The 21,934-nt window shown below is 45.9% G+C and overlaps 1 protein-coding gene across 2 annotated transcripts; it reads right to left on the bottom strand.

Moving 5' to 3' along the window:
- Positions 1-306: 306 nt before the first annotated feature.
- Positions 307-21,833, bottom strand: ENTPD7 (ectonucleoside triphosphate diphosphohydrolase 7). 2 transcript variants are annotated; one of them, XM_069979999.1, is made up of 13 exons: positions 21,678-21,833; positions 20,136-20,249; positions 18,497-18,679; positions 12,333-12,538; positions 12,017-12,167; positions 11,823-11,926; positions 11,340-11,399; positions 10,350-10,498; positions 9,451-9,617; positions 7,802-8,126; positions 7,639-7,724; positions 3,754-3,915; positions 307-3,447 (listed from the first exon to the last, which is right to left on the bottom strand). In XM_069979999.1, exons 2-13 carry the CDS (start codon positions 20,141-20,143, stop codon positions 3,216-3,218), a joined length of 1,833 nt encoding a protein of 610 aa, XP_069836100.1. In that variant the 5' UTR covers positions 20,144-20,249; positions 21,678-21,833; the 3' UTR covers positions 307-3,215. The 2 variants fall into 2 exon arrangements, with proteins under 2 accessions (XP_069836100.1, XP_069836099.1); XM_069979998.1 differs by having other exon boundaries at positions 20,136-20,244.
- Between the last annotated feature and the right edge of the window lie 101 nt (positions 21,834-21,934).

Raw genomic sequence — 21,934 nt, 5'->3', positions numbered from 1 at the left:
TGTTAAATAAAGTCTTATTGTTGTTACTAGGTAACAATGCTGGAACAAGTTTAAAGGGATTATCCAGGCTTAGAAAAACCTTCCAGTAACTGCACTACTGCCATCCTCAGCTTGGGTGTGGTTTGCAGCTGAAGTGAATGGAGCTGAACTGTAATACCGCACACAACCTGAGGACAGGGGTAGTGCTCTTTTTACAATAGAGTAGTTGTGGTTTTTCTTATCCTGAATGACCCCTTTAAATGTTTTGCTGTATGACATAAATGAAGTGAGCAAACAGAACACAGGAGGCTTTTTTATCAGAGTGGGACTTTACTGAAATGCTTGAAACAATGAGAACACAGATTCACATTAAATTCAAAGGGGCACAGAACAAATAGTGTTAAAGGGATGGTATATATATTAAAAAATAAAATAAAAATGTCCGCCTCCTTCCAGAAACAGGTTTTGGGTCTAAGGGCCCGTTCACACTACGGAATCGGCGCCGGAATTCCCGCCCGCAGACTCCCCGCTAAATCCCGCCTATCTCTTGGTAGGGCTCGTGCGCTTCTGCGCCTCTCCGCTCACAGAATGCTCAGCTGAATAGAAAAAAGCTGCAATACCACACACAGCCTGTAGACAGAAGGTGGTGCTGTTTTTGGAAGAAAGCAGCCATGTTTTCCAACCTCTTGGACATGGTTAGAAATGAGATTTCACAGCATGAAAATAAAAAAAAAAGTGGAATGTATGCAAATACAGGGAATGATGGCTGCAGGAAACTCACAGTCCAGTCTGAACACGATACGTTATATTCCTTCCGTTAACTTATCACACTTGTTCCTTGGGACACAAATATCACTAGCCGTGTGTTGGCGCATGTGTAATAGGAGGGTGCTATAGACCAGGGGTGTCAAATTTGTGGCCCTCCAGCTGCTGCAAAACTGATATTCCCATCATGCCTGGACAGCCGAAGCTAAGGGCCGCAGATTCCCCATCCCTGCTACAGTCAGAACCTCTCCCTTAAAGGGGTGCCCAGACGATATATGAAAGGTGCCATGTGTCTCCTCGCCCTATCATCATCCACCAGTCAGGAAGGTGAATTGCAGCTGCACTGACTGCTAGTGTCTACCCTGACACACCACAACACAAGGCATATAAAGACTGACGCTCTCACTGGTGAATATACTATCATTCACTAAGCTAGATTATGGGGGAAGTGTATTAAACAAGGAGGGCTAGGCAATGTGCCCTTCCAACTGTTGTAGAACTACAACTGCCATCATGCTTTGCCAGTCTGCACTTATAGCAGGGGTGGGGAACCGTCGGCCCTCCAGCTTTGGCTCTTCAGGCATGATGAGAATTGTAATTTTGCAACAGCTGGAGGGACGAAGGTTCCCCATCCCGGACTTATAGTTTCACGCCAGCTGGAGAGCCACCTTGTCCCTCCAGCTGTTGCAGAACTACAACTCCCATCATGCCTGGACATCCAAAGCTTTAGCTTCCAAGGCTCCCTTACCCCTGATCTATAGCCACAATGGACCACCATTAGGGTATATTCACACTCAGCAGAGTCTGTTCCATTCATCTGAATGTTAGTGCTGTTTTCGTGACATGTGAATGTATTTCTGCAACAAACCTGCCGTGTGTGAATTAACCCTCATGCTGAGACTAAACATGGGATGAAGGAGAGAAACGCCTACTATATTAGTAAACCTGCTATATTAGATATCACCTCTCCACAGGACAGATGACTACTTACAGATCAGTGGGGGTCTTACATCCAGAACCCACAGAGAACAGAGCAGCAGCATGCATGCCTGACCTCTGCTCCTTTCATCCTCCAAGACTCCTGAAGATGGCTTAGTACATAAACGGTGTGTCTATTCTGCACCCATGTGAATATAATAGACAGAGATGGGAAACCTTCAGCCCTCCAACTGTTACACAACTACAATTCTTTATCATGCTTGGACAGCCAGGCATGATGGGAATTGTAGTTTTGCAACAGCCACAGGTTCATAGAGTCTCGGCTCCCCGATATGGTTCACTCTCAGTATAAACCTGAAATCTCATGCCCGAGCATCCATGATGTCTGTATAGCATCATACATCCTGTGAATAAAGACGCATCTTTTATCACTATTCATGGTGATTGCCATTGGTCTAGCTGCCAGTACATATCGAGGTATTGCTTACATAGCGGTTACCATCACATTTCTAGTGTGTATGGTAGATAATACCCATGATAAGTCCCTGTTATCTTTAGCTATGAGATACTTGGAATGTAAAAATTGGACTTGAGCTCTACAAAATGAGCCCAATATGTGAACTGCTGCCTTCAAGGCAGAAGACAGGAGATATGTGCACACAGGTCATCTATACACAGTGTATACCGGCAGCCATCAGATGGTTTATACTAATACCGGGCAGCATTATATGCACCAAACCATTAACAATCACAACCTAGCTGGCAGTGATCTGATTGGCTGTCGGACACAACATACAGATGACACACAATGTTTTCTCTTCTGCTGAAAGTTAGGGTGCCATTATCTCCTATAGTTAGAGGGTAAAAAAAAATTACTTCAAAATCAACTGGTGTCAGAAAGTGCCAGAGATCTGTAATTTACTTCTATTAAAAAATCGCAAGTCTTTCAGTACTTATCTGCAGCTGTATGTCATAAACATAGAATTTAGATATGCAGGACAAACAGCAGCTGATAAGTATTGGGAGATGGGGGGGGGGTTGACAGAAGTAAATTACAAATCTCTGACGCCAGTTGTTTTAAAAGAAAAAAAAATTACTTGAGTTGCCCTTTAAATATCATTACAAGAGCTTTCTAAGAACTTTAGTCACATTTAATTGGGGTCTTGTAACTGGAACACCGAGCTCAAAGGGTATCCAATGAGGAGGGGGGGGGGGGCTTGAACTTCTTTGAAGTCAATGGTAAAAAGATCAGGGGCAAATAATTGTCAGCAAAAGGGAAAACATTTTAAACCAATAATTACAGGCGTTGTCCAGGTCCAGAAAAACATTTCATCCTTCTTCCACAAACAGCGCCACTCTTGTCCTCAGTTTGGGTGTGGGTATTGCAGTTCAGTTCCAGTGAAGTGAATGGAGCTGAATTGTAATACCGCACAACCTGAGAACAGGGGTGGTGCTGTTTTTGCTACAAAATAACCCTGTTAACCTCTTCACTGTTAAAAATCAATATCCCAATACTCCATACTGGATCAGCACTATCTAGGAATTGCAGCCTCTGCTATGACATGAACTCCCTCCTCGAGCAATAACAAGTCCAGAGCGGAGGCCCGTGCTAGTCTCCTGTGAATGCGTCTTAACCGGAGAATATACAGTATAATGGACAGCAGCACCACCAGAATGCAGGCGAAGAACAGATAGTGGTTGTAGACAAACGAGATCCTGTACCAGCTGACGTGAGCAGGACGGGCGCTCTCCTGGCGGATATCCCTGCAAAAAGAGAGAAACATGCTTTTAAGGTGGTGGCACTGGGTGTACAAAAGATAGATAGGAAATGGACTGGTTACTGTCAGCAAGTATGCCAACCATCCCATGCACACAATCACTTGCCCCAGTGGTGATGCTTGTGTGTACAGTGTGAATGCCAACTGGATGCATCATATGAGAGTAATAAGGGAGGAAGGGCACAGACGTTACTTCAAACATGATGCCCCATACACAGAACTGACAGAGGTTGGGAAGAGTTTGGGGAAAACAGCTCCCTGCCTACTTCATAACCAGTCCCCTGTCAGGTACCTGAGCGGCAGGAAGCGAGTTTTGTAGAGCATTGCCCCGAGTGTCCACTGGACCTCCTTATCATACACCAGCTGGGCAGTCTTGAGGTTTGAGTAATGGTACGGAAAGTGGAAACCGTCATGAAGAACTTTGTGCATCCATGCAGACTTAAAACACTGATACCTGGAAACAGAAATGTATAATAGATGATCACCCATACGTGGACACGAAGACTGAGACAAACGCTTTTGTAGCGGTGGTGGTTGTAACTTTTTTTTTTTTTAGTTTATTAATATATATATGGATGGGGCCTTAGTTTTGTACTAGTACCACAATGGTGTGTTTATTTTGCCTCTAACCCCAACCCCCATTCCCAAGATCACAGTGATCCGAGTTCAAATCTGTACCTTTCCCCACCAATAGTCAAGTGGGCAGTAACTTGTAGAAGTGGGTGTGAATCTTAGGGCCCTTATACAAGGAGCGATATTTGGCCGAATTATCCCGATTCGGCCAATTATCGATCAGTGTAATAGAGACATCGATCAGCCGATTAAACAATTGGCTGATCGCAGATGAGGGGATGGGACGCGCTGGACAGACTGGGACCGAATGGGAGGTTACTTCAATGTATGTCTGGGGGAATGTTGCCCATCCACCTTCAAGAAATAGCAGCGCAGACTAGGCCGCCAGATGTCCCGGATATTACTCCAATGCTGTGTAAAGTATGGGAAAAGATCAAACAGCTTCTTGGGTGTGGGGGGCATACTGAATATACGCCTCTGTGGAATAATCCAGATTTGCGGCACTTTATTTTGTTGGAGGGGAGTAGTGAATGGGAAAGCAGAGGTGTGTGCAGGGTGTCGCAGCTATATAAGGAAGGTATCTAAGTCTTTTGCTATGTTACAGGAAGAATTTCAGATACCCCAAGTAATGTTCTATAGATATCTGCAGCTGCGACATGCCATTGCAGCTCAATTTGCCACACCACCACAGATTGCGACATGTATCGTTCTCCGCTCGGTGTTGACTGCGGAGGACTCAAGGGGTCTTATATAATTTATTTATCAACATCTATTGTCTACATTCCATGCTGACAAACCCCTAACGGTAAAGGCTAAATGGAAGGCAGACGTGGGACCTATTACTGAGGAGCAGTGGACTGAGATCTTGGCACTGACGCCTAAGTTGGCTCTGTCTGAAACACATAGGAAATCACAACTGTTTCTTCTTTATAGAGTCTATCGAACCCCGAAATTTCTATATGATATAGGCCTGAGGCCTGACTAAGTGCCCTCGATGTCAGATGGAGGGAGCCCACATAATTCATATTATGTGGAGCTGTACAGAACTGGAGAGATATTGGAAAGGAGTCCTTGCTTTAATTAACCCTTTCCCGCACGAGGACGTAACTGTACGTCCTCATGCGGGTGCGGCGACCCCGCTCTGAACCGCAGCGGTCCCGGGTGCCGCTTGTAGCCCGGGACCGCCGGTATTAGCGGGCACGGTCTGATCGCCGTGCCCGCTAATATAGTAATCAGATGCAGCTGTCAAATATGACAGCTGAATCCGATTACTGGACGCAGCTTATCCCTGGTGTCTAGTGGCGGAGCGATCTCCGTAACTGAAGCCGGCCGGGGACCGCTCCAAGATGGCATATCTATGCTGCAGAGATCTCTATGAGAGATCAAAGTGTATATACTAGAAGTCCCCTAGGGGGAATAACCCTAACCCCAGGGGGGCTTCTAGTATAGGTGTATATAAAAAAAAAAAAAAAAAAAAAAAAAAAAAGAAGAAGTGTTGTTTATAGTAAAAAGCCCCCTCCCCTAATAAAAGTCAGAATCACCCCCCTTTTCCCAGGTTTTAAATAAAAGTAAACAAATAAATAAACATGTTTGCTATCGCTGCGTGCGTAATCGCCCGAACTATTAATTAATCACATTTCTGATCTCGCACGGTAAATGGCGTCAGCGCAAAAAAATCCCAAAGTGCAAAATTGCGCATTTTTGGTTGCATCAAATCCAAAAAAAAATGTAATAAAAAGCGATCAAAAAGTCGTATATGCGTAATCAAGGTCTCGATAGAAAGGACAGATCATGGCGCAAAAAATGACACCTCACACAGCCCCATAGACCAAAGGATAAAAGCGCTATAAGCCTGGGAATGGAGCAATTTTAAGGAACGTATATTTGTTAACAATGGTTTGAATTTTTTACAGGCCATCAGATACAATATAAGTTATACATGTTACATATCGTTTTAATCGTAACAACTTGAGGAACATGCATAACAAGTCAGTTTTACCCCAGGGCGAATGGCGTAAAAACACATTCCCCCCAAATAAAAGAAATGCGTTTTTTCTTTCAATTTCACCACACTTTGAATTTTTTTTTGGTTTTGCAGTGTATTTTATGCAAAAATTCAGCCTGTCATTGCAAAGTACAATTAGTGACGCAAAAAATAAGGGCTCATATGGGTCTGTAGGTGTAAAAATGCAAGTGCTATGGCCTTTTAAGCACAAGGAGGAAAAAACGAAAACGCAAAAACGAAAATTAACCTGGTCCCGAAGGGGTTAAAAAAGTATACCATATCACGATACCCCTTGAGCCCTTGCGGTGCATACTAGGTCTGGTGGGCGGGTCGGCTGAACCCGCTGGAGCGGAATTGACAAAATGCAGATTATATCAGGCCCGCAAATTGATAGCTCAGCATTGGTTGCAAGCTGAACCCCCTACTATGGTTGAATTGACCAATAAATTAAATAATATGATACGACTGGAGAAAGGGATATATAAAAAAAGGAAGGCCATGAAGAAATATGAAACCATTTGGGGCCCATGGGTGGACACTCCCGGTTTGCCGTCCCACTTTCTAAAGCGTAACCCTATGGAAGCTTTTCTATTGTTGGCTGATCAAAACGTAGACGCCGTGCGGAATAGGCCTTAAAGGACTCGAGGCCTCTAGTGACTTTCTATAATTAGTGGTGCATTTTGTAGATGTGCTGGAGAGAATGTTGGTGTGAATGGGGTGTGTGAGTGGGGTCCCCTGCCTGGGGAAGATGCAAATTGATGATCGGATATGTAACAGAACGTACTGATATATTTATACAAGATATATTTTTGTGATGACTGAGTTTTCTTGTTAAAACATGTGACGGGGAAGGGACATGTAGTCCTAAGGGTTGGGGGGAGGGGGAAGTTGTGGGAGAGAAGGGGTGGAGGGGTTGGGCAGGGGTTTGTTGTAAAATTGAAAAAAGTTTACTAAAAAATATCGGATTAAAAAAAAAAAAAAAAAAAAAAACTATTGGCTGATCGTTCTTTAAGGTCCATACCTAAAATCATTGGCCGCCGAAGGCACATCGCTAAGTGTAACAGCTATGCGCAGCCGACGGCTGACAACTGAACAGTTAATACATTATCTGCCCATGCTCCCGGTCTTCTCTTGCACTCTGCATGCGTCCCGGCACCATGGCTGCAGCCTCAGAGCGGCCTGTGTGAGCTGATGGTCCCGGCCAGTGATTGGCTGAGTGGCCTGTCAGCTCAGAAACCGCTGCAAAGCTGCAGCGCTGGGAAGCAAGTAGAAGGCAGGAGAAGACCAGGAGCATAGAGAGGTCATATATAACAGTTTGTTCAAGTGCTAGCCACCAGCTGCACATCGCTATTACACATAGCGATGTGCGGTCGGCAGCAGATGATTTTAGGTCCAGACCAACGTAACGATCAGCCGATGATTTTTGTCATCATCTGATCGTTGTCTCCATCACATAAAGCGATAATTGGATGATTTGGGCGATTATCGCTCTAGGTAATAGGGCCCTAACAGTGACATTCAGAATACCATGGGAAATGCAAGTATTACCTAAAACCAACATGTCAGATGAGATATGTCCAATATCCGAATAACACTTACTTTAATCGATGCTTGTCAGCATGTCCGGAGTACAGACCATTGTTAAAGCGTTCGGTCAATGTTGTCCACGGCATGCTGCAGTAATCCTGTAGAGAAGAGCAGGAGGGTGAAGATGTATAAACTAATTTCACAATCCTGAAGAGGTTTGGTCACTGTTACGTACTTTGGCAGCTTTGGAAAACTTCTTATTGTCGTACGCTCCTCCCATGCGCAGCACGTCCTCTGTGCAATAGTAAAACTCAGAGAAACCGTAGAACTCGCTGTTTGAAAAATCAATAGCTGGTTGGTACACCCCATTCAGATAGGCCTGAGAGTCATTGGATTTGGATAAGAGGGGTTCCAGTAGCTGCCGGCAGCTATCCCAGTTCCCTTTGCCCAAGATATGGAAGTCTTGGTCTTGCCGCTGAATCTTGTCTTCGTGGCCAACTGGTAGACATGGGTCCAAGTATGGAGTGGCGGGGTTTATTCCCTTCTGTTCTCCCAACACTCTACAGATAAACAGGAAAGGGACATTTGCATCATTGCAGAGACATGAAGGTATAAAGCCATTTTGTTCCACATCACAGTATTCCCATCAAGTAAAGAAATGGCATAAGGCTAGAATATGCCATCACTTTATGACTGATAAAGGGTGGTCTGATCACTGGGCCAACACGATCATAAAAAGGGGGCACAGTGCTAGCGTACAGTTGCTTTTTCTTTAGTCTGCCCTCTGCCTACTCAGGTGAGATGAGAACTGCAGAGTCAGCGGAATGGGGCTGGCTGCAGGTATGTGCCCAACCAAGTGGCAGGGAGTGGCTATGGGCAGAACTACATACCCTTTACTCCCCCAACCAGTGGACGTCCCAGAGGTCAGACCCTCACCAATCAGAAAGTGATGGCAGATAGGAATATCCCCTTTAAAGAGTCGCTGTCATTTAACAAAAGGGACTTAACATGCCAAAAAGTTTTGAACTGCCAGACTGGGTTTTAAGACCCAAACTGTTCACTGAAACAAAGTGGGAGAAGCACGTGACTGAACGTTTCTCTTCCCAGCTGGCTGAAGGGGATGGACTATATAGTAAGACATGTATCGGTCCTTCATATCTAGTAGGAAAGGGGGTCTAGCAAAGCAACCTTGAGATGCCACAACCTGGGGGGGCTGCAACTTATGTACACAGCTCTACATTCTAGTCCAATGAAGTTATGGCCAGGCCAGAGGTCACAGGTCATACAGTCTCTAATAAGATGCAGACCTCCTTTCCAAATTCCAGCAGGTATAACAGCTACTCCCAACAGATGATGTGTAAAATTGCTTTATAAAAATAATAAAAACATGTATAAAAGGCTCAGCATTACGCGTTTCTAGACCGGACTGGTCTCTTCATCAGATGAAGAGACCAGTCAGGTCTAGAAACGCGTAATGCTGAGCCTTTTATACATGTTTTTATTATTTTAATAAAGCAATTTTACACATCTGTTGGGAGTAGCTGCGCCTGTTATACCTGCTGGAATTTGGAGAGGAGGCCTGCATCTTGTTACGGCCCTGGCGTGGGTCTGCAGGAAGGCTGCACACTGGTTCCGTTCTTGAGTATACGCATGGAGAATTGTGCCTCGATCTTGCACAACTTAGCCAGGTGAGAGGGGAGCCGGTTTCACTCCGGTACTGAAATTCTATACACCCCATTGCATCTGGTCCTGCACATGGAGCGCTGTCTTTGTTCTCTTTTTCTCTAGCTAATGTCTCTAATGTCAGTATCAATCCCGACTGGAGTCAATATAATAAACATTGGAATTGGTTATTGCTACAACTCCAGTGACTGTAACTTATACCTGTTTTTGGTCACAGTCTCATTGAACACCATGTCTTCATATCGCTGACGGGCAAAATTCCCTCCAAAGCCCAAGAAGGTTGTGACGTACACCCTGTAGACGTGCTCGGTGTGCTGCAAATCACAGCCCAGGTTAAACTCTGCCAGCATCAGTTTTGCAGCTTCCTCCTGAAGGTACATTAACAGAATGTCAATTACAGGCCTCGCATTTATAACTCTGCTGGTTATCATATTTAGGCCATGTTCACACTCTGTATAAACAATTGTGATGTGTGTGTAATGTTCACCCAGACGATACTATAGTATTGGCCAGGAGAACATCACTTTATTTGAATTGGAATGTGGGCACATTTGAGTGTGCCCGCACTCCAACTAGCTATAGAACACAATGTAAAGTACGGTAGGGAGCCGTACATTACACTGTGAACACAGGCTCTCTTGTACGGCTGCTGTTCACTGAATAGGAGCCGCACAAAATAGACCTGTCAATTTTGTTCGGCCGAAGAGAACCACGGCTGTAGTGTATACAGTGCGTTTACACTACAGCTGTGATTTCATGCAACCTAGAGCAATGCCGCAGTGTCAACGGCTGTTTAGTGAAAAAAAAAACACTGTGTGAATGAGGTCTTAAAGTGAAATATTAAGATCAGCTTCCCATTTTGAAGGATGGGTTTTACTACATTCAGCTGCTGAATAGTGTCATCTACATCACATCAACTACTGTGACAAACACTAAATCAGCAATGAATACTGGGAGGGTGCAGCAGATTTGTAAATGCAGCTCTGTAGTATAATGCAGGCTGTAAATCAGTACAAGACAATGATATGTGATGGTGATGACCGACTACAGATCTCACAGCCCATGACAAGCTCTGGAGCTGAAGCTATACATATACTCACATGTTCTGCAGAGGGGAAGGTCATCGTTTTTGGAACCTCATAGGCAATCTGCAGCGAGCCGCCACCCATATCTATAATGCCCACTGTTCTCTTGCGGATAATGGCGTCTTCTTGTGTTCCTATAGTCACCGCAACCACAGCATCTTCCTCTACAGAAATGAAGGAGTAACAGTCATTAATCCTGAAGTTGTCCTATTGCTATGCCAGGAGGACATCTTCGAAACCCTAAACTAAAATCATCTGTAAGTAGGGTAAAGGATGCAGACACCAAATCTGTAATTTGTAGCTTTTAACTCCTTTGTATTTTCTTGTTGTAAGCCTACACACTGGGCATGTTGATGCATAGAGAGGACTACTTAACTGAAGAATATAATGGAGAGGACTACATAGACTATTTTTGCCTTATAGCAAATGAATGAAAGAACATAGAAAGATAAAAAAAAGTGCAGCTATAGAATCAGCATTGTATACTCTACTAATAACTTAAGTTTAGCGGGTGTTTTGAAGGTAACAGAGTCCCTTTAGGACCCTATTCCACCGGACGATTATCGTTTGCATAATCATTAACGATTAACGATCTCAAACGAGCGCTATTGTGAAAGACCTGAAAATGTTCACTCATTTCCATGGAACGATAATCGTTACTTATGATCGTATTTGCGATCGTTTTTTCTTCGCTATTGCGTTCGTATCTACTGCGAACGACGTCTTATTCAATGTGAACGATTTGCGAACGTTTTGCGAACGAGCAACGATAAAAATAGGTCCAGGTCTTATAAAGCGATCAACGATTTCTCGTTCGGTCGTTAATCGTTAACTGCATTTCTACCGAACGATTATCGTTCAGATTCGAACGATTTAACGATAATCTGAACGATAATCGTCCGGTGGAATAGGGCCCTTAAGAATATGCCAGATGTTTTACAGCGGCTCAGGCTGTTATATTGGTTCAGGGGCCATAGTAAATCTGGGCCATTATTTGCTACTCACCATCTACAACATGGTCGAATCGACCAAGTACAAAATTAATACTGATCCATGCGTATACACCTGTAGAGGAAAACAGACACAAATGAGATAACAGGTAACATAATGTAACAGGTAACACATGATATGATCCTAAATGAAGGGATATTTCCATCTGGACATGTATGTCTTATCCACAGGATATGTTTTAAATATTTAACAGATCCAGGGCCCACATCTATCTCCTGTCTGGGGGACTGCAGACCCTTGTCTCGCCCGGTAATGTGGCTGCTGGTCACTGCATCTAAGAGTGAACAAAGATGCGGCTGGGACTACAGAAAGTGCGGAGCTCACTGTATATCTACATTCCTGCCCACTTCCCTGCCTGGATGAAGCAGCTAGTGGACACAGGAGCACGTCACAGGGCTGGGACCCGCATCTATCAGACAGCCCTGTGCATGAGCCATAAATGTCTAAGATGGAAACAATACTTAATCTTTGTGATACCTTCTTGTTTTCCGGAGATGACCTCTACATGAGCTTCTGAGAAAAGAAAGTCAAATTCCTGGGGGACGTCCCTCACCAGATCCTGGAGGATGGCGCTCTGCTGACTAAGAAGAACAAGTGTTATATCATATTCTGCCCCATTCATTGTGGTGATAAAACACTATGATTATATTTGTAGCATAGAGAGTTCTCACCTCTCTGGCAGGACCCTCATGCCCGCAGTGCACAGGATGTAGAGAGGGGTCTCCTTGTGTTTGGCTTTTGGGATGTAGGATGCTGCATAAGATAACAGGGGGTTCATGTAGTCGCTTGTTTTTTCTGGTGTAGCTGCCATTGAAGAAATACCTATAGGAATGCAAACAAGTCAACAAAGTTACGTTATATCACAAAACAGTCACTAGGGGGCAGCATATACTGACTTCTACCACACAATAGGAGCATAATATACATTAGTAATGGTATTTGTATAACATTATGATGCCAGAACAAGCAGATTACATAACAAGGTACCTGGTTTAATCTTCTTCACCACAGGTTTGCTGCCATGATCCCTCATCTGCTTAATATCCAGGAGGTCGTGTGGATTGCCATTGTGCGGCGGCCAAAAGTACACAAACACCCGGGAGCCGCTGCTGCCACAGTCAATGACAATTCCATAGTTTAACTTGGTGTCCTTTATATCTGTGGCTTCCAAGTCCTCGATCTGATCCAGATATCTATAAGACAAGAACAGAACAGATGGAGGAAGTCAGAGGAGCACTAACAAAAACTGTACCTCTTCACTTATTAGGATGGAGGGGCCCCAGAACAGGTCGGCTACATACTAGTTCTCAATGGACCACAAGAACCTTAAAGGGGAACTCTGGTGAAAATGTTATTCTTTCAAATCAATGGGTGTCAGAAACTTATATAGATTTGTCATTTACTTTTATTTAAAAATCTCAAGTCAGTACTTGACAGCTGCTGTATGTGCTGCAGGAAGTGGTGTATTCTTTCCAGTCGGACAGAGGTGGCAGCAGAGGGCACTGTGTCAGTCATGAACTGTTGAGAGCAGTAGCAAATCCCCATAGTAATTTTTTTTATATCCACATAATATAGCAAATATTACTGTTGTTTCTATATAGTTTGTTAACCCATATGTTAGCTTGATGTACAAACATGTTAACTTTACTGTAGGCACTAAAGTCAGTGCTTATAGACTCTCTCTTTTGTAATATGTTCTTAAAAGAACCTAATAAAAACATTGAACCAGAAAACCTCTACTGCTCTCCAGACTAGAAAAAAAAATTCCACCACTTCCTGCAGGACACACAGCAGCTGATAAGCACTGGAAGACTTGAGATTTTTTAATAAAAGTAAATTGCAAATCTCTGGCACTTTATGGCACCAGTTGATATGAAATGAAAAAAAAAAATCTTTGTTGAACAACCCCTTTAAAGTTTCCCTAAAACGTCCAAGTCTGCTTTGAATTCCGTCATAAACGTAAACATTTTTAACCAATTCCGATCTAGTGTTATAATATTTATTATCTTATCCTAAACCAAAATGAACCTCGCTGTTCGCTATCCGCACAATGATGGAAGCGACTGAGAATCTCAGAGCTCTTACACCTCATCCGATGCCACCTGGGAGCAGGTCGTATAGATCGGATAATGGGCCTAATGCACAGGAAAAACACTGATGAAGACTCAAACGCTCCGCCGAGGATGCTAATAGGAGGGATTATATTCTGCTTACATCTACGCTGTGTCTGTCTGCAGCTCCACGACCATCTATTATATGAAATCATCGCCCAGCAAACAGGGACGCTTGGGTTTTGCTTACGAGGCAGAAATTAAAATGGAGCCACCGGTTAACCAGGTCAGGGCGAGGAGATAATAGACTACAATGCCCATTAGGATAAACATAACGTGGTTAGGACACCACAGGAGCATCATGTTCCCTACCAGTAACAGGGCCGGCTGTCTGAGGAGTGACAGCCATTGTACAAGCATTCCAGGACCACCAGACTAAAATCGACTCGTCCGGGGGGCTGACTGGTAAGTAAAACCTCAATCAGGTTACAGTGTAATACAACTTGTTCCTGCAAGCGGAAAAATCCCACCGCAGGTCGGGGAGGCGATGGCTGACAGCATTACAGCGGGCCCCAGCTGCTGCTGCTGTGCCATGGCGCTCCTCATTCCACCGTCTTAGGTTACAGGAGCTGTGGTTACATCATGTCTTGGCTTCCTTTACGGTGGTCTTGAAGGTTGCTGAAGCTTCTTAATCCCTTTGTTGGACGTGCACATTATTAGGACCCCTATGTGGGGTTAATGAGGGTATTAACACCTCTGGATATCTGGGCCTCTGTGCAGCCCCCTAATATCTCAGCCTTTAATCCCCATCTCTACGGTTGGTTTATATCTCTCCAGACAGCTGACACTTCTAATAGGAAGACATGGAAGGATATTTTTTATATTATTTTATTTTTTAATAATATTTTTATATCATATTCCGGCGAGGACGTGTTAGAAAGGACACTGTTTGTAGGTGCTTCACACAATGATTTTTCATCACACATGCTGCAAACTAAATGTACAGCATGTAATCAGCTCGCTTTAAAGTAAAAAAAAAAAATTTGAGATGTTTCGGAAATGTTAAAGTCTTGATCAGTTGCGGTTCAAGGTGCTTATACCCCACTGATCACTAGATATAATAGCTCTTCATGCTAATGCCAGGGGTCTTAAAGCGACTCTATACTCACAATCTGACCCCCCAAACAGATTGTACCTTCGGATAGCTGCTTTTAATCCAAGATCTGTCCTGGGGTTGGATCGGCAGGTAATGTAGTTATTGTCCTAAAAAACAACTTTTAATCTTGCAGCCCTGTGTTAAATTGGCGTGGCCTAGAGTGTCTATTCCCTAGGATTGCAACACTCCTCCATCCCTCCTCCCCGCCCTCCTCGTCATTAGGAATGCTCCTAGAACATTTTCTACTATTCCTCACCTGTATGTACACTGCACAGGTGCCTTAAAGGGACTCTGTACCCACAATCTGACCCCCCCAAACCACTTGTACCTTCAGATAGCTGCTTTTAATCAAAGATCTGTCCTGGGGTCCGTTCGGCAGGTGATGCAGTCATTGTCCTAAAAAACAACTTTTAAAAACTTTGCACCACCCCTCCGTCCCTCCTCCCCACCCTCTTCATCACTAGGATGCCACTGGAACATTTTCTCCTGTCTGAACATTGCACAGGTGCCTTAACGATACAGCCCATGTTCAGTATTCACACAGCTGATGAATAGGAGGCAATCTGTCTAAGGGTGCCTTCACACCTACCGGATCCGCAGCGGATCTCACTTCTGCGAATTCGGAGCGAGATCCACTGCGGATCCGGTACCATTCACCCTAATGATAGCACATACCCGCAGCGGGATTGACATCCCGCTGTGAGTATGAGCTTTAACCCACTGGCGCCCGCAGCCCCGCCGCTGCCCCCATCAGCCCCGGCGCCCGCATCCCCAATCGCCGCCCGGACGCATCCTCGATCATCCCTGCAGCCAGCACGCATCCCCGATCGCTGCTCGCATCCCCCATCATCTCTGCAGCCCGCCCGCATCATCCCCGCAGCCTGTCCGCATTCCCGATCATCCCCGCAGCCGGCACGCATCCCCGATCGCCGCCCCAGGGGGTTAAAGCTCATATTCACAGCGGGATGTCAATCCCGCTGCGGGTATGTGCTATCATTAGGGTGAATGGTACCGGATCCACAGTGGATCTCGCTCCGAATTCGCAGAAGTGAGATCCGCTGCGGATCAGGTAGGTGTGAAGGCACCCTAAGGCATTCCTAATGATGAGGAGGGTGGGGAGGAGGGACAGAGAGGTTGTGCCGGACTGAGGGGCGTCGCAATCCTAGGACATGGACACACTAGGCCACACCAATTCTGCACAGGGCTGCAGGTTTTAAAGCAGTTTTTTAGAACAATAACTGCATCCCCTGCCGAGCGGACCCAAGGACAGATCTTGGATTAAAAGCAGCTATCCGAAGGTACAAGGGGTTTGGAGGGATCAGATTGTGGGTACAGAGTCACTTTAAAGTAGAAGTCCAGACAGACCTATTTTTTTAGCATGTGCTGAGAAGGGGGAGAATAAAAGAAATAACATGCTTTCACCTCCTCCACATCCTGCCGCTCCGCTCCCTGGCCGCTTCCTGGTCTGAGTGGGGAGCCGGGTCACGACACGTGAGGTCCGCTCAGCCAGTCAGCGGCTGTAGTGGGGTCCCGCCTCGGCAACTGACTGACTGAGCGGACCTCACATGTCACAACCCAGGTTCCCGCTCAGACCAGGAAGCAGCCGGGGGGGGATCCAGGGACTGGCAGTGGTTAGCACTGTAGCCTTGCAGCGCTGGGGTCCTGGGTTCAAATCCCACCAAGGGCAAGATCTGCAAAGAGTTTGTATGTTTTGTCCGTGTTTGCGTGTGTTTCCTCCGGGTACTCCAGTTTCCTCCCACACCCAAAAACAAAGATAGGTGAAACGCTGCAGAATCTGTGTGCGCTATACAAATAAAAAAAAATACTAAAAAAAAAACAAACACATTAATATGTGGCCCCCAATGCTGGATCTGCCAGCACTCCTCCCCAGCACTCACTAAAAATTGGTCTGGCTGGACTTCTCCTTTAAGTGGAAGACATATGCTCCAATAAATCCTATTAATACTATTTATTTATTCATTTATTTATTTTTTTAAACAAAGTTTTTCTACAATAAGAACTTATCAAGCATCAAGTAAGCGATAAGTGTCTGATCAGGGGTGGTCCGAGCACCGGGACCCTCACCATTCACAAGAACAAAGGTCCCGGGTTCCCCTATTTAAATGGAGCAGAGGTCAAGTTTGCACACTGTTATGCCAATCAAGCTCTATGGGACTGCTGGTCCCATTATTGGCGGTGGTCCCATTAGTTGTGCCCCTACCGATCAAACATTAAGCTTATCGCCTAACCACAGGATAAGTGATAATCTGTCATTATGGGAAAAATACCATGAAACTTGTATCCACTACAGCTACAAGCGTCGCCTCCCCCCTCCCATAAAGCACATCACCCCCAGCGACAGGTGCACACAGAGCACCATTGTAATCTCCATAGATTCCATTGCATTGTCTTTCCCTTTGATGTCTGCACCAGATTACAGTTTTTACTAATGAATCTCAGAAAAAGAGAAAAGACGCCTAATGAGAGAACGGCCCGACAAAGTCATCGCCAAAACACGTTAATCATCTGCAAAGTTTCTGAGCCCCTGACCAGCAGCTGCCGAGGTGGGAATCACTTCAACAAGTCTCAAGGAGCTCGGCATATGGGACATCAGAGCCACGTCTGACCCTGGAGACAGCTGTGAGGAGGCGGTGGGAATGGCCACACCTGGCAGGAGCGATCCTGGGCCGCTGCTCATTATTCTGCAATGGGGAGGATGACGCGGCATTGTGTAATATAGGGGGATACAATTATATAGTGTTAGATTTACCTTCATAGTCATAACATCAAGAGGTAGGGACCCACAAAGGGTAAATTCAAAGGGTTTTTTTTAAATTGGGGATTAAGTCATTAAGTCTGTAGACCCCCTATACAGAGGCGGGGAGGGGAGGCCTTCCCTGATGTCTACCTCTGCAGTTTGCATGCTCAATAAAAAGGTCGCTTAATCTGCCAGCTATGGCACCATTCACAATCCATTCTTTCAGCTATGATTGATAGCTCTGGCAGTCTTCTGATTGGACACCAGAACCGTCAATCACAGCTGCAGGGAGAGAGTGGGGAAAGCTCTCAATCAAGGGTGCACTGTGCTTCAAACAAGAGCCCGCCTCCTGGACACTTGGACTTTAAAGGGGTTACCCAGGATTGAAGGGGGGGTTCTGCAATATTATTACATTATTACCTTATTATATTATTACCTGTCATCTGGCTGTGTGGGGTATTAAAATTCAACTTCATTCATGTCAATGTAACTGTGCTGCAAAGCCCACACCCAAAATGAGAACAGATGAAGTGCTGTTTCTGGAAAAAAGCACCCATGTTTTTGGATAACACCTTTAAACAATATTTTTATGGGTCATGTAGGGAGACGTATAAGAAGTGGAATAGAACCATGCCTGATATCTATACATTGAAATCCCCAGTTTTGATGGTTTAGACCATGGGTCTCCAAACTACGGCCCTCCAGCTGTTGCAAAACTACATTTCCCATCATGCCTGGATAGCCAAATCCAAAGCTTTAGCTGTCTAGGCATGATGAGAGTTGTAGTTTCGCAACAGCTGGAGGGCCGCAGTTTGGAGACCCATGGTTTAGAGCATCTGACTGACTGGTCCCATTTAAAAACATATGAAAAACACTTTGATATATCTCTCCACTTCTCTGTACTAATGCAGAATACATCCAGCACCAGCTAAGATCACATTGATCCTAGATAGATAGATAGAGCTGTAGTCTATAACATCCTACTGTCTATGTTTCATGTCTCTATTGTGCTGTCCCATACTCTGAAAACCACTGGGAGTCTGAATATTACCTATAACTAGGGGGCGCTATTCCATCAATAATATATTGTGGAATAGTTCACGGAAACAGGTGCTAATAATTCCCAAATTTAAAAAAAATTGCTTACATTTGACTGACTCATGCAATTATAATAGAATCTACTAACCTCCTGAACTGCCGATCACGGGCAGCCCGGCCGCTCCAGATTGTGGGGTCTACAACAGTCACAAGAATAAGCAGGAAGATTATAACGAAAATCACCAAAAGGACGACTCTCTGCCGGGAGAACTGTGTGACGGAGGGCAGGCTGCAGTGCCAGGAGACTGGAAACAAGCAAGAGACGCTAATCCTGGAAAAGAGAAGACCCGGAGAATTATCACCACTGCTTCCTGCATAACAAGTATATATATATATATATATATATATATATATATATATATATATATATATATATATATATATATAAAATCTGCCGAGGAGTGCAAATTGTCAGGTCTTATGGATCCTGGCCCCATGTGGATGTTACTGTGACACAAACCACCTACCTAACCATTGTACAAACCCAGTAGCCTCTGGCAGCAGGATAAAACACCCGCCACACAGCCCAACCCCACCACCACCACCACACTTACCCCCTCACTGTAGGCGTGTGTAATAACCTGAAAGGTCGGTGCTCTCTTGCTCCTGCTGATCACACCGTGTAATAGGGGCTTTAGTAGATCTGCTGTGCCAGATACCAAAGGCCACCTTCACAGAGATTCTAGTGTCCAGATCTGAGTCAGAGCTGTATAGGTTTAAAAGGGTACTCTGGCAAAAATCTTTTTCTTTCAAATCAACTGGTTTCGGAAAGTTTGTAATTTACCTCTTTTTAAAAATCTCAAGTCAATCTTTCAGTACTTATCAGCTGCTGTATGTCCTGCAGCAAGTAGTGTCATCTTTTCAGTCTGTCAAAGTGCTCTCTGCTGCGAGACAGGAACTGTCCAGAGCGGGAGAGGTTTTCTATGGGGATTCGCTGCTGCTCTGGACAGTTCCTGACATGGACAGAGGTGGCAGCAGAGAGCACTGTGTCAGACTGGAGATAATACAACACTCCCTGCAGGACATACAGCAGTTGATAAGTACTGGAAGACCTGAGATTTCTAAATAGAAGTAAACTACAAATCTATATAAACCAGTTGTGAAAGAAAAAAAAAAATAGAGTACCCCTTTAAAATGAGTTTCCTGGAGGAACCCAATAAAAGCCAAACCACAGACTAGGCCACCAACAGGTGATTGGTGACTGTGTCGGGTGTCAGTATCCCCACAATCAGCTATCCTGCACAGTCACCGCTGTGAACGTATAAGCCATGAGAGAGTTTTCCCTGGAAATCTCTATATATGTATACTATATACACATACAGTACAGTACTGAGTAATTATATATATATATATATATATATATATATATATATATATATATATATATATATATATATATATCAGAGTTGATGTAATCGCTAACGGGAAACAATGGAAAGTATTTATTAGGGCTGGAGAAGACCCAGGTACCCAACGTGTCAGGAAACTTTCTCAGGCATATTTGCTTTTTAGACAGGTTAACGCTGAGGTCACTAAAATGTGAAACTGGAACAGTCTATGTCTGATAATGGTGTGTTATACTACTACTCCCAGCATTCATGCATTACAGACCAATTGATGGAGGGCACATTTTTTTTTTTTTTTTTTTTACAGGCAACTTGTAGCTTGTCCTGTCCCTCTACTATATCTCAGCACCCTCCACACCATCTGAAATATATTTTGGTTACCTGGCCATAGGATCCCAGTCAGCTGCTCCAGGTATCGGCCGTCCACATGTCACCTCTGCCGCAGGAAAAATGGAGTTTCATAGAGCAGCATTGCCGCCTCCTCCTCCTCCTGTCCTGGCAGAGAAATACATGAGAGTTACACCAGCCGGCATTGTGCACTTGCTCCCTAATGTTACATGACGTGACAAAGTGTTGTACATTAACCCCCAGATAATAGCCAGCTGACACGCTGGACAGAGATAACACGAAGTATAATGCCATCTGTCACCAACACAGCTTGGGGGTGACTCATAGTACAACAAAGGGTTATCAATGGCAAGGTCAGTATGCAACACCGACCCAGGAAATCCTATGAGGAGGAATGTAGTCCCTGCACCCCAGGAGCTCCTACAAGAGAGCATGGTACCCGGTCCGTACAGGGAAATATGGCACCTGTACCCCAGGGGGCTCCTATAGGGGGGAGCGTGGCACCTGTACCCCAGGGGGCTCCTATAGGGGGGGGGGGGGAAGTGTGGCCCCTGTACCCCGGGGGGCTTCTATAGGGGGGAATGTGGCACCTGTACCCCAGGGGGGCTCCTATAGGGGGGGGGATGTGGCACCTGTACCCCGGGGGGCTCCTATAGGGGGAGTGTGACACCTGTACCCCAGGGGGCTCCTATAGGGGGGGGGGGAGTGTGGCACCTGTACCCTGGGGGGACTCCTATAGGGGGAGTGTGACACCTGTACCCCAGGGGGCCCCTATAGGGGGGGGGGGGGGGCAGTGTGGCACCTGTACCCTGGGGGGACTCCTAAAGGGAGGTGTGTGGCACCTGTACCCCAGGGGGCTCCTATAGGGGGGAGTGTGGCACCTGTACCCCAGGGGGCTCCTATAGGGGGGAGTGTGGCCCCTGTACCCCAGGGGGCTCCTATAGGGGGGAGCGTGGCCCCTGTACCCCGCGGAAGGGGTTCCTATAGGGGGGAGTGTGGCACCTGTACCCCGGGGGAGGGCTCCTATAGGGGGGAGTGTGGCACCTGTACCCCGAGGGGGGCTACTATAGGGGGGATTTTGGCACCTGTACCCCAGGGGGCTCCTATAGGGGGGGGGGGGGGGGAGTGTGGCCCCTGTACCCCGGGGGGCTTCTATAGGGGGGAATGTGGCACCTGTACCCCAGGGGGGCTCCTATAAGGGGGAGTGTGGCACCTGTACCCCAGGGGGGGTCTCCTATAGGGGGGGTGGCACCTGTACCCCGGGGGGGGGGGCTCCTATAGGGGGGAGTGTGGCAGCTGTACCCCGGGGGGGGCTCCTATAGGAGGGGTGGCACCTGTTCCCCCGGGGGGGGCTCCTATAGGGGGGAGTGTGGCACCTGTACCCCAGGGGGGGGGGCTCCTATAGGGGGGGGGGGTTGGCACCTGTACCCCAGGGGGGGGGGCTCCTATAGGGGGGAGTGTGGCACCTGTACCCCGGGGGGGGCTTCTATATGGGGGAATGTGGCACCTGTAACCTGGGGGGCTCCTCAGAATGGCAATGTATGCTGGGATTTGTAGTTCTACCACTATCATCACCTAGCAGCGTGTCAGGTGTATTTCCATCCAGTATATATCCCCGCTGCCCTCAGCTCTCCGGCCACTCTCCGTATATCAGGCGCTCACAGGCCATGTACAGCCATCCGCACTGATGCCGCACCCGGAAGTACAGAGCCGGCACTGTGTGCTCCTGTTACACGTCTTCAGCTTTTTTTTTTTTTTTTTTTTTCACCTCCCCTGAATAACTTTATTGACTGCTTAAATGGCGCGCGTGAACATTCATGTCTTAGGCGGCT

This window comes from Dendropsophus ebraccatus, chromosome 8 (genome assembly GCF_027789765.1).
Source record: "Dendropsophus ebraccatus isolate aDenEbr1 chromosome 8, aDenEbr1.pat, whole genome shotgun sequence".
Taxonomy (NCBI): Eukaryota; Metazoa; Chordata; class Amphibia; order Anura; family Hylidae; genus Dendropsophus; species Dendropsophus ebraccatus.
This window is presented reverse-complemented; position numbering and strand designations above follow the sequence as displayed.

What these genes read in the sequence shown, in the direction of transcription:
- ENTPD7 (XM_069979999.1), bottom strand. An exon ending in CCTTCCCCTCTGCAGAACAT is followed by an intron (nt 9,618 to 10,349) that starts GTGAGTATATGT and finishes ATGTACCTTCAG; the next exon opens with GAGGAAGCTGCAAAACTGAT. An exon ending in GCTGACAAGCATCGATTAAA is followed by an intron (nt 3,916 to 7,638) that starts GTAAGTGTTATT and finishes TTCTGTTTCCAG; the next exon opens with GTATCAGTGTTTTAAGTCTG.